Source organism: Puma concolor, chromosome E1 (genome assembly GCF_028749965.1).
Source record: "Puma concolor isolate L17-30 chromosome E1, mPumCon1.1.hap2, whole genome shotgun sequence".
NCBI classification, from domain to species: Eukaryota; Metazoa; Chordata; class Mammalia; order Carnivora; family Felidae; genus Puma; species Puma concolor.
The window spans coordinates 58,229,765-58,243,006 of record NC_141680.1 but is presented as its reverse complement, the minus strand read 5'-3'; the positions used below and the strand labels follow the sequence as shown (position 1 = coordinate 58,243,006).

Sequence of the window (13,242 nt, the reverse complement as noted above, 5' to 3'; positions counted from 1 at the left end):
AGGGAGAGCAGCTGGAGGGAGCACACCACCAGGAGGGTCAAGAGGTGTTTACTGAGCATCTTCTAGGGGACCACTCCAACGCTGCGAGGGAACACAAAGGCCATACGGCCCAGGCCCTGCCCGCAAGGAGCTCACAGCCTTGCTGAGGAGACCAGGCAAGAAATTGGGAGAGGGCAGAGGGGCAGCATCAGACCAAGCACCACCTGCCAGGCGGCAGGTGGACCTGGCCACTCAGGGGCAATCAAGCCCTTTGCTTCCTCGACTCCTAGTTAGGCCTCGCCTTCCCCCCGCCCCCTCCCCCCAATCTTCCTCACCTCCGTGGCCCTCTCCCACCGAGCCAGCCCCGGCTCTCCGTGCTGCAGCTGACTCATGTGCCGGCCACTCCTCTCTGGCGAAAAGGAAAAGTCTGGAGCAGCAGCTGGCTGAACCATGTTGGCGGGAAAGAGTCCAGAACGGCCCCCGGTGGAGCCGAACTGCCAGCCTGGAAGGCACCCAAGGATGGTGGCTCACCCGCCTGGCCCCTCTGCCCCTCAGAGGCTCTGCCAGGGGCTGCCCTCCCTGAGCCAGCCACCCTGCTTGCCCCCCAAGGATACCGGGCTCCAGAGCGGCCACTGGCAGCAGCTTGATGAGGTCCCCACGGTGGAAGCTGAGGAGGCTGTGGTCATCGGTGATGTAGCTTCGCAGGGCGATGACATAGCCAGAGTCCTGCAGGCAAGAGGGCGGGCAGGTAAGGGAGCCAGGCTGCCTGTAGCCCCGGTCCTGCCCGCCTCACCTGCTCCCCCTGTTGGCCTCGCCCGCCACCCGGCACTCCAGAGTTCCGAGGACCCCTGGTGGCTTGAGGGAGCTCCGCTGACCAGCCCCTGCCCCCACCCAGCCCCCTGCCCAGCTTGCGCTTGCCTTCTTGAGCTCACTCAGGAACAGCTCAATCGTGGCCTTGATGGCACCTGCCCGGGCCGTGTGCAACACCAGCTGCTCAGCCTTTAGTGACAGCTCCAGAGTGGAGCTGCCCAGGCACTCCACGCCCAGCACCTCAGCAAAGCTGTGCACAGGTGGAGGCATGAGCTGGGAGCCCTCTCACCCCGGGGGCCATCCCCAGCCCCGCCCCCAGCCCAGGTTCACCTGTATGAGCAGAGAGTCTTCAGCTGGTTGAGGTGGACGCTGGGGCCTTGGGTCACCTTGAGCAGCCTCAGCCCCCGGTGGGACACGCCCAGCAGCTGCACGTCATTACTACTCTCACCCTGCCCGGAAGGAAGGTGACAGACAGGCTCCCGGTTCCCCACCGCCATCCAAGATGCCCCCGGGGGGGGGTCCTTCCATTGTGCCCACCCCACCCCCAGCTCTCATCCCTGCCACAAAGGCCCACGCAGGCCACGCTAGGAGCCAGATTGTGGTACTGCCATCCCCAGCCCTACGTTCAGCCTCACTGACCGAGACAGGGAAGATTCGGGAGAAATAATTGGCCCAGTTGTCCCGAGCGGCCACCACGATGCGCTTCTTGACGTTGTCCTCGGTGGTACTGAGCGAATCTAGGCCCACCTCCAGGTCTCCTGTGGGCAGGAACGGCCCCAGACTGTCCTCAGGCTCCTTCACAGGGGGACCCCAGAGTTTTCTCCCCCCCCCCCAGCTCTTCAGCTCCCCAACTCCAGGGTCCCTGGACCCTACCCAGTAGCTCTCTCATTTTGTGCCGCTCATCCTGGGAGATCCGGATGCAGGACTCGGCAAAGGTGTCCCTCAGGATCTGGGGGGCAGAGCCAAGTGGTCACCACCAGATCCCAAAGCCAGAGCTCACCGTGGAAGCAGCCACATGCGGAGGAAAAGCTAAAGAGCCCCGTGGGCATGGGTGGAGCAGGGAGGGACGTGGGACTTCTGAGCCCAGGGCCACCTCCACCTGGAGCTCCCACTCGCCTCCCCACGGCCACCTGCATGAGCGGGCTGCTGTTCCTCAGTCACCTGAGATAAATTCCCCCTGAAGGAACAGAACCTGGGGGAGGCTGCTCTGGAATTTGGGGGAAGAGCTAGGGTCCTGGGAGCACTCAGCGGTGGCAAAGAAGCATTGGGGAGCGTCTGCCGGGTGCCGGAGCCCATGTTGGGGACTATATACGCTTGATTTTGCATCCTCCTTACAGGCCAGTAGTGGTCCTTACTCTTAGGGATGTTAAATAAAGGCAGGGCTCGAAACACAGCACCTGCCCCATTAGTACTGCTGCTCTCCTGCCTCTTGCACTGACGGTAACCTGGCCCAGACGCAGGAGCAGTCTGTCTGTCCATGTTGCAGGTGGCCCGGGCCCTCACCTGCTCACAGAGGAGCCGGAGGCAGTAGGGATGGCTGAAGTTTTCCCGGGGGTAGAACACCTGTCGGAGAGCACGGGGATGGAAAAGAGTTGGCAACGGTGCCCCTCTTTGGCCCCCCACTTCCTCTCAGACCCAGAAGGAAAACCAGGCCTGAGGAGGTGGGTTGTGGGGAGGCAGCCCCAGTGTTCGTGTGGGGGGAGACGCTGGGCCCCCGCCCACCACCTGCCACCCCTCCGCGGCGGCCAGCCCCCCCACCCCCCACGCCCACCTCCTTGCGTAGGAACAGCCTCCAGGGCGCACCGACGTAGGAGAAACACACGCTGCCAGAGGGCACGAGCAGCTGGGTGGAGACCCCCTGGTCCCCCATGGGCTCCATCAAGCCTGGCAGAGGGAAGGGCCAGAGAGCTTCAGGCGAGAGCCAGAATGGCAGGGATATGGGGACAGAAGACCCTCACCTCCCTGGGGCCCTGCGAGGGCTCTGCCCACTCGACCTCTGCTGCCTCCGTCCTGCCCATGTCCCATTTCCTGCCTCCGTCTCCAGCCCTCATCTTCCCTGCTGTCCTTCACCAGGTCATCAGGGCCACTAAATTCCTGATGGAGCGGCCAGGTTTGTACTGAGGACACCACCCTGTGACAGTCCCTCAGGGCCACACGGGCGCCAGGAGTGCCCGGGCCCCGCCCTGGACGGGAATGAGGAAGCTGGGGCTCCAAAGTCCCAAAGCCTGAGCACCCCGAGCGGCCGACCTCAGCCGTGAGTGCTGACAGGCCGCTCGGAACCCAGCCGTCTCAACGAAGCCCACCACCAAGGGACAAGAGGTTCCTCACCACGGGGCTCCGCTGAAAGGGTCCCTGGTTCCCCAGGCAGTGGGGGCGCTGGAGGAGGTGGTGGTGCATGGGCAGTGGGTGGAGTCTGGCCAAACAGACCCTGGTCCTCCTTGATGGAGTTGGAGGGCCCAAGCTGTGTTGGGACCTTGGGTCGAGGGGCCACAGGTGGCGGGGGGCCCTTCTTTGGGCTGGGGGACAGCACCTGGAGAAGGCACAGAGAATTTGCTCAGCTGGCTCTAGGGGTGAGGCTAAATTTACCCCAGAGAGCCTTGGACTCCCAAGGTGAGAAGCCATGCCCTGGACAGGATAGGGCCTCACCGATGTGGATGTGTGGGCACCACTGATCCCCAACTTAGCCAGAGCCTCATCCTTGGGGTTGTTTTTCTTCATGAAAGACGTTGGGGGCCTCCTGAGAGAAGTAAGAGGTCACGAGTCCACAGGGTGACTCCCTGGGGAGTGGGCAGCCCTGGTCACCCCCGGGACCCACCTGGATGGCTGCACTGGCACAGGAACAGGACCCGGGCGGCTCTGGTACATGCGGATGATGTTGCGGATCTCCCTGCTGGGCTCTGCCCGCCGTCGGGGCGCGGGGTCCGAGCTGCGGACCAGGTCTCTGTCCTGTACGGGCTCCGGATCAGCACCAGGCCCCGCCTCCTGGGCTGGCTCAGCCTCAGCCTCTCGTGCGGCTTTGGCCCCCCCTCGTGCCAGTGGCTTCTTCACTATAGGGGGAGGAGGAGGGGATGGCACTGGCCAGGAGGAGAAGGAACAGGTGAGACCCTGTGCACGCCCACAGGGCGGGCCCTGCCCACCCACCGTGTTCCCCACCACCTGCTCTGGGCTCCTCCTCGTCCTGCTCCTCGTCCTGCTCCTCCTCCTGGGGGATCTGTATCTTGGCCGGCGGCTTCACTGTCTTCACCTTGATCTGCTGCTGCCCTGAAAGTGCCCCAGATGGCCCTATTACTCTCCACCTGGCCTGCCCATCAGCCTCCTGGACAGGCTACATTGACACAGGGGAGGAGAATGTGCCCCACATGCCCTGGGCAGGCTGGGGCGGACGGGTCTCTGCACAGGCCTGCCACCTCGAGCGCCCTCACCCAGTTTCTGGAAAAAGTCCTGTTTCTGCTGGAAGCTCTTAGGCCTCCGGGGCTTGTCTCGGGGCTCCTGGGAGATCTCCTGTGGGCGGGAAGGGGGAGTGTAGGAGCAGCCTGGCCAGCCAAGGCGCCACTCTCCCAGCACCTGCACCCCCACCCCATCGCTGGGGCCAGGGCCCCGGGCATCTTCTCCTCATCTTCCTGCTCCCGTGGGGTCTCCCGGCCACTCAGTCCTGGAGCCCGCTGTCTCCACCCCAGGCCGTGCCACCTGCCTGGCCTCAGCTCTTCACCCTCAGACGAGCACCCACCGATTCCAGCTCCTGCTCCGGCTCCTCCCGTGGAACCAGGGGCTTCTTGGGCTTGGGGGTGATGGCTGGGGGTGAGGTCGGGGCAGCAGCTCCACGGGTCTGGGCCTCTGCCTGGCGCTGACGCTGATGCGTCTGCTGCTCCAGCGACAGGGTCATGGCCTGGGTGGTCATCTGCTGGGCCTGAAGAGGGAGGGGGCAGTGGGCCCGGTGAGAGCCGGTCTGGCTCTGCCCTGCGGACCTGTCCCCACGAGGCAATCTGCGGGCCCTGCCCACCCTCACCAGGATCAGCGCCTGCTGGTTGATGAAGTTCTGCTGCTGGGCCGCCAGCTGCCTCGGGTCCACACCGGGAAGCAGGGGCTGCGGCTGTGGCTGCTGCGGCACCACCATGGCTGCAAGTGGCATACAAGTGCCAAGCTTGCTCACGGCCCACCGTCCCCTACAGGAACCTGGTCGGACCTCCCTTCCTCCGGCTCCTACCCGAGAAGGGACCCGGGATTCCACCTTACCTGGCATGGCAGGGACTGCGCCCACCGCCGGCATCATGGGCATGGCTGCAGGCATCATGGCCGGCTGGTATCCGGGCATCTGCATCATCCCTGGGTAAACTGAGGGCACAGGGCCTTCCCAGATCGATTCCTATCTAGGCCCAACGACCACCTCCCTCCAGCCCCAGACAACAAGAAGAGCAGGGGCCACGGGTGCTTCCTGCGGGGTCCCAGGCCATGCTTGCCTGGGGAGACCCCGGATAGGTGCTCAGCCCTGCACTCACCCATGGGGTAGCTGCCTTGTTGCATTGGCCCAATGGCGCCCCCTCCCTTCATGCGGCTGCTCAGAGCCCAGCCTTGCTCCAGATCCTGACGGGACAAAGGCCATAGGCCGTGGGGTCAGAACTGGAGCCCTGGGAGAGATGGGAGAGGCATCGGAGTGGGGCAGGGGCGGGTGGGGGTCGGGTGTGTGTGCAGAACACTCACGCTGCAGCCTGGGGAGAGGACCGGCTCGAAGAGGTGGTCCAGGAAGCCGTCCAGACTCCCTGAGACCTGAGACTCGGCTGTGGGGCCAGAGGCGGGTTAGTGTCACTCTAGGGTATGGGGCTTCCTGCACCCCCATTCCCATCACGTGCCAACCTTACCGTGTCCATTCTTGCCTTACCTGTGTGGCTCCTGCTGGACAGTGTTGGGGGCGGACCCGGAGGTGGATCTGGGGGCAGTGAGGGGGCCTGGATGCCAGGGGCGGGGGGGATGTCCTCAGGTCTGCAGGAGACAGACGGCCCAGCTAAGGGGGTGCCTCGGATGCGGGTGGTGCCCCGGCTGAGGCAAAGGATAGAAGCCGCTGTGGGGGGTCATCCCCGTGTCGTGGGAGAAGGTTAGGTTGGAGGGGGGCTGGCCCTGTAGCAGGTCCTATGAACCCCAGGGTGTGATGGGGTAGCTACGGGGGGGTCACCTATGACAGATCTGAGACAGGAACAGGCTGGGGACAGGGGCGCTGGGCGGCACCTACAAGCCACGGGGGGCAATGGGGTAGCTGCGAGGACTGACGGGGTCCCCCAGGTCCTCAGTCTGGCCGATGAGGTCCAGCACGAAGTCACAGCCAGCCAAATCCTGCCAGGAATCCCTGGAGTGCAGTGACACGGACCAGCCACGGGGGGGCACCTCCAGCCCTCTGGGAAGGACCGAGGCAGTGGTCAGCCAGGAAGACGACCCCCCGGGGAAGGGGCAAGGACCTGAGTGTGGGCCAAGCGGAGGTGGCTGGCGGAACCCGGGTTAGGAACCGGTTTCCTCAGACGGCTCTCCTTCATTTGCACCTCACAGCCTTCTACCTCTACATCGGCTCTGACGTGCTCATTTATTTATGGAGCCCACTTACCCCTCCATGTCCCCACCCCCACCCAGCCTCACTCCTCGGGGGAGCAGGCTCTGGCCCTGGGTTTGCAGGAGGCACCTGGCGGGACACAGGAGGATGGGACAGTGGTCAGCGTTGGCCACACTCCCCACCCCGGGCCCCGGTACCTGCTCTGCAGAATAGACCCAGCAAACTGCTCCCCCGTGGTCCAGGACTCCACCTCGGCTGAGTAGCACTCCTCTGCAGGGACAAGGGGTGGGGGGCCCGCGTGAGCGGCAGCAGGTCCTCCCTGACAGGAAGGGGCTGCTGTCCCCACGGGGCTTCCAGGAGCAGGACAGAAGGGAGATCAGGGTCACAGGAGGTGCCGCTGGAGAGCGGAAGGTGAGCATCACCATTGAACGTAAAGACGTCCAGTGCCATGCGGCCCCGCCGCCGTCCGGCTGTCCACTCGAGCTGGGTGGGCGGGTGGGCGCGTGCCGTCCCGGGGGCCAGCCGCGTCTGCTCCAGGGCCCCCAGGAGCTTGTGCTGGCACAGTGCCGCCATGCCTGTGGGGGCCTGGTCGGACACAAACCTGTGGGGACAGCACGCGGCTGCTGTGGAGGTGGGCAGCCCACCGACCCCGGTCACTGGGCCCCCGCGTGGCAGGCCCCTTACTTGAGCAGCGGCTTCTGCAGGGTGGGCATTGGGGGAAAGGCGCTGAGCAGCATGGCCATGAGGGCCCAGCTGCGCTGGCTCTGCTGCTCGTCCGGGTTGTGCCAGATCTGGGCCACGAGCTGGCTGAAGATCTCGTCCCGCAGCCCTGGTCGGCACTGCCCCTGTCGCACCAGGTATTCGCCCATGGTCTGCTCCTGCCAGGAGGGCAGGGACCCGTCCCCCAGGAGCCGCAGCAGCTGTAGACACAGAGCGGGGACGAGTGCAGGATGTGCAGACCTCCCTTGTGCTCAGCCAGCACCTAGGAGCCAGGGGCCCGGCTCACCCCGTCCCCTCCCCGATGTGCCACTCACCACCTTGTTGATATCCAGGGCATGCTGAGGGTTCTCCCCGACCAGCCGGGTCAGGGGCTTGGTCAGTGGCTGCCCAGGGTGGGGCAGGGATGGCTCCTGCAAGCAAGGAGGGCGACAGTGCCTGAGCAGGTGCTGGTCTGTGCTGACCTGCTGGAGACAGTCCCCGGCAGAGCCCGCAGGAGAGAGCGCCCTCAGGGCGGAGGGGGCCCGGCAGGAAAACCACCTGCAACGTGCATCTTAATTGTTCTTTCTGGTTAGAAAATTGACACCCGTGCATGCAGGAAACTCAGAAAACATGGAAAAGGATAAGAATAAAAAAACACCATTAATATTTCACTGCCCGTCGTGACCACAGCTGACATTTTAGTCTCTCTAGTCTTACTTCCTATGCATAGATAACACACATCACCCTCCCACACCTGTTATCACTGTCAACAAGATTGGGATCATACTCCATGTGCAGTTTCGAATCCTGTTTCGTATCCAGCACTGCAGCCCAGACGTTTGCCTCGTCATTACACACGCTTTAACCAGAGGACCTCAACGGGAGCGGCGGGGGGGGGGGGGGGGGGGGGGGGGATGCCACAGGGGTAACAAAGGTGAGGCATCATGGATCTAAGTGACACTAGAGGGCTAGGCGTTTAGGTTCAACGGATAGTCTCCTAGAAGTGCAGCCACACCCATCACTCCCATGACAGGAGAGGTTGGGTGTGTTGCAGGGGAGAAGGAAGAAGAGACACAGCCCCTGCCTGGCAGGGCTAACATCTGGGGAGCCGTGGGGGTCAGCCGGGAAGAGCCGAGGGCTGGGAACCCACCTGAAAGCTAATGGATATGAAGCTGGAGAACGGAAACTGGTCAATGTCGGGGGGGAGGGTCAGCTTGGGCCGGACAGGCACTTCCGGGGGCATCGACTCCGTGATGCTGTCAGCCAAAACATGTTGACGGCCTGGGGACAGCACGGGGAGGCGCCGAAATACCAGGTCAGGCACCGGGCTGTGGCACCGCCTCCCCCACTCACCATCAGCCCCCAGCCCCCGGGGCAGAGGGAGCTCAGGGGAGCCAAACGCATCACAGGGAGGGACCGTGGGGTCAGAGCCACCACACTGCAGACAGACCGGGTGGGGAGAGGGGTCACGGCAAGAGTGACACTCATCAAAACTCACCTTCTGCCGCCTTCAGCATGACGGCCAGCTCAGCCGGGATCTCCAAGCGTCCCAGATCCTGGCACAGAGGAGCAATTGACAAGGTGCTAAGGGAGGGGCTACGGGGACCCAGCGTCCCTCCTCACCCCCAGGACTATAAACATCTGGAAAGACCGAGGGTTCTGATCCTGGACACAAATAAGGCCCCAGGAGCCCACGGAGGGAAAATAAGGCAGCCCAGGGCTCTTCTTAGGGGGTGCGTAGGATGCCCCTGAGAGCTAGGAGCCACGGTGGCTCAGCTGGGACCCCACACTCTCCCTTGAGCCACGCCGGGTTCAGTGGGTTCATAACCCAGTGGACACCCTCAAGCTTCCAGTCCACCTACCATGGTTGGAGCTTTCTCGGAGGTCCTCCTGCTGTGCCAACCACGCCAACGCCCAAGCTGCTCGGGGAGACGCAGGAGATGCTGGGGTCCCGGGAAGGAGTCTCCTCAAACCTCCCAGCAGCTCCTCCCCGCCTCGGCAGTTCAGCTGCCCCCGCCAGCCCCCAGCAGAGAAACAAGCACAGACCCCAAGGGGCCGGCCACCTGCCACCGGCCCTCCAGGGCCCCTCACCAGCCTTAGTGCTGTGGGCGTCGCTGCCCGTCTGCCAGGGCACTGAGGAGAGGGCAGGAAGAAATGATCCCAGGGGACAAAGTCCATCCAGGGAGGGGCCCCAGGGGAGCAGTATGTGGACACTGACCTTTGAGCTTTTTTATGGCCCTCACATTGGAATCATCAGGCAAAAGAGGGGAGCTGGCAGGCCCTAAGGAAGGCCTGGAGGGGATAGGAAGGCACCCCAGGCGGACAGGGGAGAGTCAGACTCTGGAGGACGGGCAGGGATAAAGGAAGCGACCTCCAGGAGCCACCGGCCTACCGCAGGCAGCGGGGAATGGGAAGAGCCGGACCAGCAAGGCGGCCTAACTTCTACCCCGACCTGCCCCACCCAAAAGCTGCACCTGCCGTCTCTGCCACCTCCAGAGCAGGGGACGGGCCACCAGCAGGATGGTGTTCAGCTGTCCCAGAGCCGCCCGCCGCCGGAGGTACCGCTTCCTAGAGGCCGGTGGGGGTGGGGGAGGAGCGCGTGGTGAGGAGTCCAAACTTAGTCCAGTACCTGAATCCCCCAGCCAAGACATGAACGTAAACACTGACCCCGGGCCAGCGGCCCCCCACCCCGGGTGCTGAACAGAAGCAGCAGGGAAGGGACAGGACACTTTGAAAGGACAGGTGCATTGAGCAGGTGTTCAGCGAAGGAGATTAAGGTCTTAGACAGCAGAGCCGACCACTGGGCTCACTTCCCTCCTGTTTAGTCCTCGAGGTCATGAGGAAGTTACTTTCCCTCTCTGTTTTATCCCTACCATCTGCAAAATGAGGATTCGTGTAATACCTGCCCCACCACAAGATTAACTGAATCAACCGACATGTTGAGAAGAGTCTGACATATTTTTATTTATTTATTTTTAATTTTTTTTTAAGTTTATTTATTTTTGAGACAGAGAGAGACAGAGCATGAACGGGGGAGGGGCAGAGAGAGAGGGAGACACAGAATCGGAAGCAGGCTGAGGCTCTGAGCCATCAGCCCAGAGCTCGACGCGGGGCTCGAACCCACGGACCGCGAGATCGTGACCTGAGCCGAAGTTGGACGCTTAACCGACTGAGCCACCCAGGCGCCCCTGACATATTTTTATTTAAGAACTTCTAAAAATGAAAAAAAAAAAAATACCATCACTGGAAATCCAATAAGACATCGCAGAAGAGATTGTGTCTTTGAGAATTTTCCAGATAGAAGACCAGACTCCTCAGTAAAGGAGTCACAAGCAGGATTAACATTAAAAAGTAAAAAAATGTGGGGCGCCTGGGTGGCTCGGTCGGTTAAGCGTCCGACATCGGCTCAGGTTATGATCTCGCGGTTTGTTGAGTTCGAGCCCCGCATCGGGCTCTGTGCCGACAGCTCAGAGCCTGGAGCCTGCTTCGGATTCTGTGCCTCCCTCTCTCTCTGCCCCTCCCCTGCTCATGCTCTGTCTTTCTCTGTCTCAAGAATAAATAAAACATTTAAAAAAATCTTTGTAAATAAAAAAATGTCCAGTTTTGAGGTGCCCAGCTGGTTCAGTCTGGTAGAGCGTCTTGGGGTCATGAGTTTAAGCCCCATGTTGGGGGTAGAGTTTACTTAAAAAAAAAAAATAGGAGGCACCTGGCTGGCTCAGTCGGTGGAGGGTGTGACTCTTGATCTCAGAGTTGTGAGTTCGAGCCCTATGTTGGGTGTGGAGATTACTTAAAAATAAAATCTTAAGAAATATATAAAATAAATGTACAGTTTTGGGGCCTCAAAGAACACTATCAAGAAAGTGAAAAGGCAACCCACACACCAGGCAGGGGAACGTTTGCAAATCACAGATTTGATAAGGGTTTAATATCCAGGATTTATAAAGAACTCCTACAACTCAGCAAGACAAACTGTACAATCAAAAGGCAGACAGAAGACCTGACTAGACATTTCTCCAAGAAGATACACAACTGGCCGAAAAGCGAGATGTTCAACCTCGTTCGTCATTAGGGAAATGCAAATCAAAACCACAAGGAGGTACTGTTTCACGCCCAGTAGGATGGCTCTAATTTAAAAAGTGGAAAATTGGGGCACCTGGGTGGCTCAGTCAGCTAAGTGTCCGACTTCGGCTCAGGTCACGATCTCGTGGTTCATGGGTTTGAACCCCGCACTGGGCTCTGTGCTGACAGCTCAGAGCCTGGAGCCTGCTTCGGATTCTGTCTCCCTCTCCTCTGCCCCTCCCCTGCTCGTGCTCTCTTTCTCTCTCAAAAATAAATAAATAAACTTTATAAATAAATAGTGCGAAATAAACATCAGCAAAGCTGTAGAGAAACCGTAACCCTGGCTCATGCTGGTGGAACAGGAAACGGGGCAGCCGCCGTGGAAAACAGCTCCTCAAAACACGAAACAGAGAATTACCACGTGATCCGGCAATTCCACTCCTTTCAATTCCCAAAGAATTGAAAGCAGAGACCTGAACAGATACTCGCACGCTCACGTTCCGAGCAGCCTTCCTCACAGTCGCCAAAAAGTGGAAACAGTCCAAATGACCACTGACGGATGAGCGGACACACAAGGTGTGGTCTGTACACACGATAGAACATTATTCGTCCATAAAAAAGAAATGAAGTTTTGTGGCTCAGTCGGTTAAGCAGCTCTTGATTTCAGCTCAGGTCGTGATCTCACTGTTGGTGGGTTCAAGGTCCACACTGGGCTCCACACTGACAAGCGGGGAGCATGCTTGGGATTCTCTCTCTCTCCCTCCCTCTCTGCCCCTCCCCTGATCACACACACTCTCTCTCAAAATAAACAAAAGAAAAAAAAACGAAATGAGGGGTGCCTGGGTGGCTTAGTCGGTTGAGTGTCCAACTTCGGCTCAGGTCATGATCTCACAGTCTGTGAGTTCAAGCCCCTCATCAGGCTGTGCTGACAGCTCAGAGCCTGGAGCCTGCTTCAGATTCTGCGTCTCCCTCTCTCTCTGCCCCTTTCCTGCTCATGCTCTCTCTCTCAAAAATAAAAACTTCTTTAAAGATTTAAAAAACATGAAGTTCTGATACCGGCTACGACATGGATGAACCTTGCAAACATTATAGTTAGAGCAGTGAGCCAGGTGTAAAAGGAAATACTGTATGAGTCAATTTCCATGTAATATCTAGAACAGGCAAGTTGGTAGAGACAGAAAGTAGACTGGAGGTTACTAGGGACTGGGCGAAAGGCAAGTGGGGAATAATTGCGTAAGAGATGCAAAGTTTCTGTCGGTGATGAAAACATTTTTGGAAACGGATAGCGCTGATGGGTGCCCTGCCTCGGAAGGCTTCCCTGGTGTCCACGGCACTGCCCTTACTTTGTCTCAGCACTTTCACACCACCTTTGGGGTGCCTGGTGGCTGGTTTACCCTCTGCACCTGATTCCCCAGTGAGCCCGGTAGGCACGATCTCTGCCTTGATCCCTGTGTCCCCGTGCCTGGCTGGGGGTGGGGGGGAGGGCGGGTGGTGATGGAGGAGGTCAACCAACAGCTGTTGGGTGAACAAGCAAAGACAGGCTGTGAAAGTGAATGGGAGTTAATTATGTGAGAAGGGGGAGGGAGTGTTATAGGATCAAGAAACCCAAAGAGCCTGGAGTATAAAACTCTGACCTAGAGGCTGGAGAGGTAGGCAGGGCCTCACACAGCCTGATTCGTGCTTTTATTTTATTTAAAAAATTTTTAATATTTATTTATTTTTGAGAGAGAGGCAGAGACAGAGACAGAGTGCGAGCAGGGGAGGGGCAGAGAGAGACAGAGGAAGACACAGAATCTGAAGCAGTCTCCAGGCTCCGAGCCGGCAGCACAGAGCCTGACTTGAACCCATGAACAGTGAGATCATGACCTGAGCTGAAGTCGGATGCTTAACCGGCTGAACCACCCAGGTGCCCCCTGATCCATGCTTTTAAAAGAGCATTTTTGCAGCGGAGTGAAGAACAGACTAAAAAACACTCAAGGAGTCAAGACTGCAGTTTTGGGTGGCCTTAGCAGGTAGTGGGCTTCTTGTGAGTAGGGGCGTTCAAGCAGAGGTTGCAGGGGTATGGGCGGGGACTGCACTGGGGCAGATAGACTTGCCGTGAGGCCCTGCCCCTCCCACACCCTGCCCCACCAACTGAGAAGCCCCCCTGCCCCCTGCTC

The 13,242-nt window shown here is 59.9% G+C and overlaps 1 protein-coding gene across 2 annotated transcripts in view; it reads right to left on the bottom strand.

The window, feature by feature from the left end:
* MYO15B (myosin XVB) overlaps positions 1 to 13,242 on the bottom strand; it is a 32,588-nt gene that overhangs the window by 5,718 nt on the left and 13,628 nt on the right. For both annotated transcript variants that reach the window (XM_086688057.1, XM_086688058.1), the window contains 28 exons: positions 9,499 to 9,592; positions 8,887 to 8,943; positions 8,523 to 8,580; positions 8,175 to 8,305; positions 7,360 to 7,455; positions 7,010 to 7,245; positions 6,748 to 6,926; positions 6,523 to 6,595; positions 6,014 to 6,175; positions 5,666 to 5,766; positions 5,488 to 5,564; positions 5,286 to 5,370; positions 5,023 to 5,121; positions 4,796 to 4,905; positions 4,517 to 4,696; positions 4,212 to 4,290; positions 3,946 to 4,050; positions 3,605 to 3,863; positions 3,436 to 3,526; positions 3,118 to 3,319; positions 2,561 to 2,673; positions 2,293 to 2,352; positions 1,663 to 1,738; positions 1,429 to 1,547; positions 1,120 to 1,238; positions 898 to 1,039; positions 594 to 705; positions 315 to 481 (listed from right to left, as the gene is read on the bottom strand). In XM_086688057.1, coding sequence (XP_086544183.1) covers positions 315 to 481; positions 594 to 705; positions 898 to 1,039; positions 1,120 to 1,238; positions 1,429 to 1,547; positions 1,663 to 1,738; positions 2,293 to 2,352; positions 2,561 to 2,673; positions 3,118 to 3,319; positions 3,436 to 3,526; positions 3,605 to 3,863; positions 3,946 to 4,050; positions 4,212 to 4,290; positions 4,517 to 4,696; positions 4,796 to 4,905; positions 5,023 to 5,121; positions 5,286 to 5,370; positions 5,488 to 5,564; positions 5,666 to 5,766; positions 6,014 to 6,175; positions 6,523 to 6,595; positions 6,748 to 6,926; positions 7,010 to 7,245; positions 7,360 to 7,455; positions 8,175 to 8,305; positions 8,523 to 8,580; positions 8,887 to 8,943; positions 9,499 to 9,592 — 3,382 coding nt within the window. The remainder of the gene's footprint in view (positions 1 to 314; positions 482 to 593; positions 706 to 897; positions 1,040 to 1,119; positions 1,239 to 1,428; positions 1,548 to 1,662; positions 1,739 to 2,292; positions 2,353 to 2,560; positions 2,674 to 3,117; positions 3,320 to 3,435; positions 3,527 to 3,604; positions 3,864 to 3,945; positions 4,051 to 4,211; positions 4,291 to 4,516; positions 4,697 to 4,795; positions 4,906 to 5,022; positions 5,122 to 5,285; positions 5,371 to 5,487; positions 5,565 to 5,665; positions 5,767 to 6,013; positions 6,176 to 6,522; positions 6,596 to 6,747; positions 6,927 to 7,009; positions 7,246 to 7,359; positions 7,456 to 8,174; positions 8,306 to 8,522; positions 8,581 to 8,886; positions 8,944 to 9,498; positions 9,593 to 13,242) is intronic.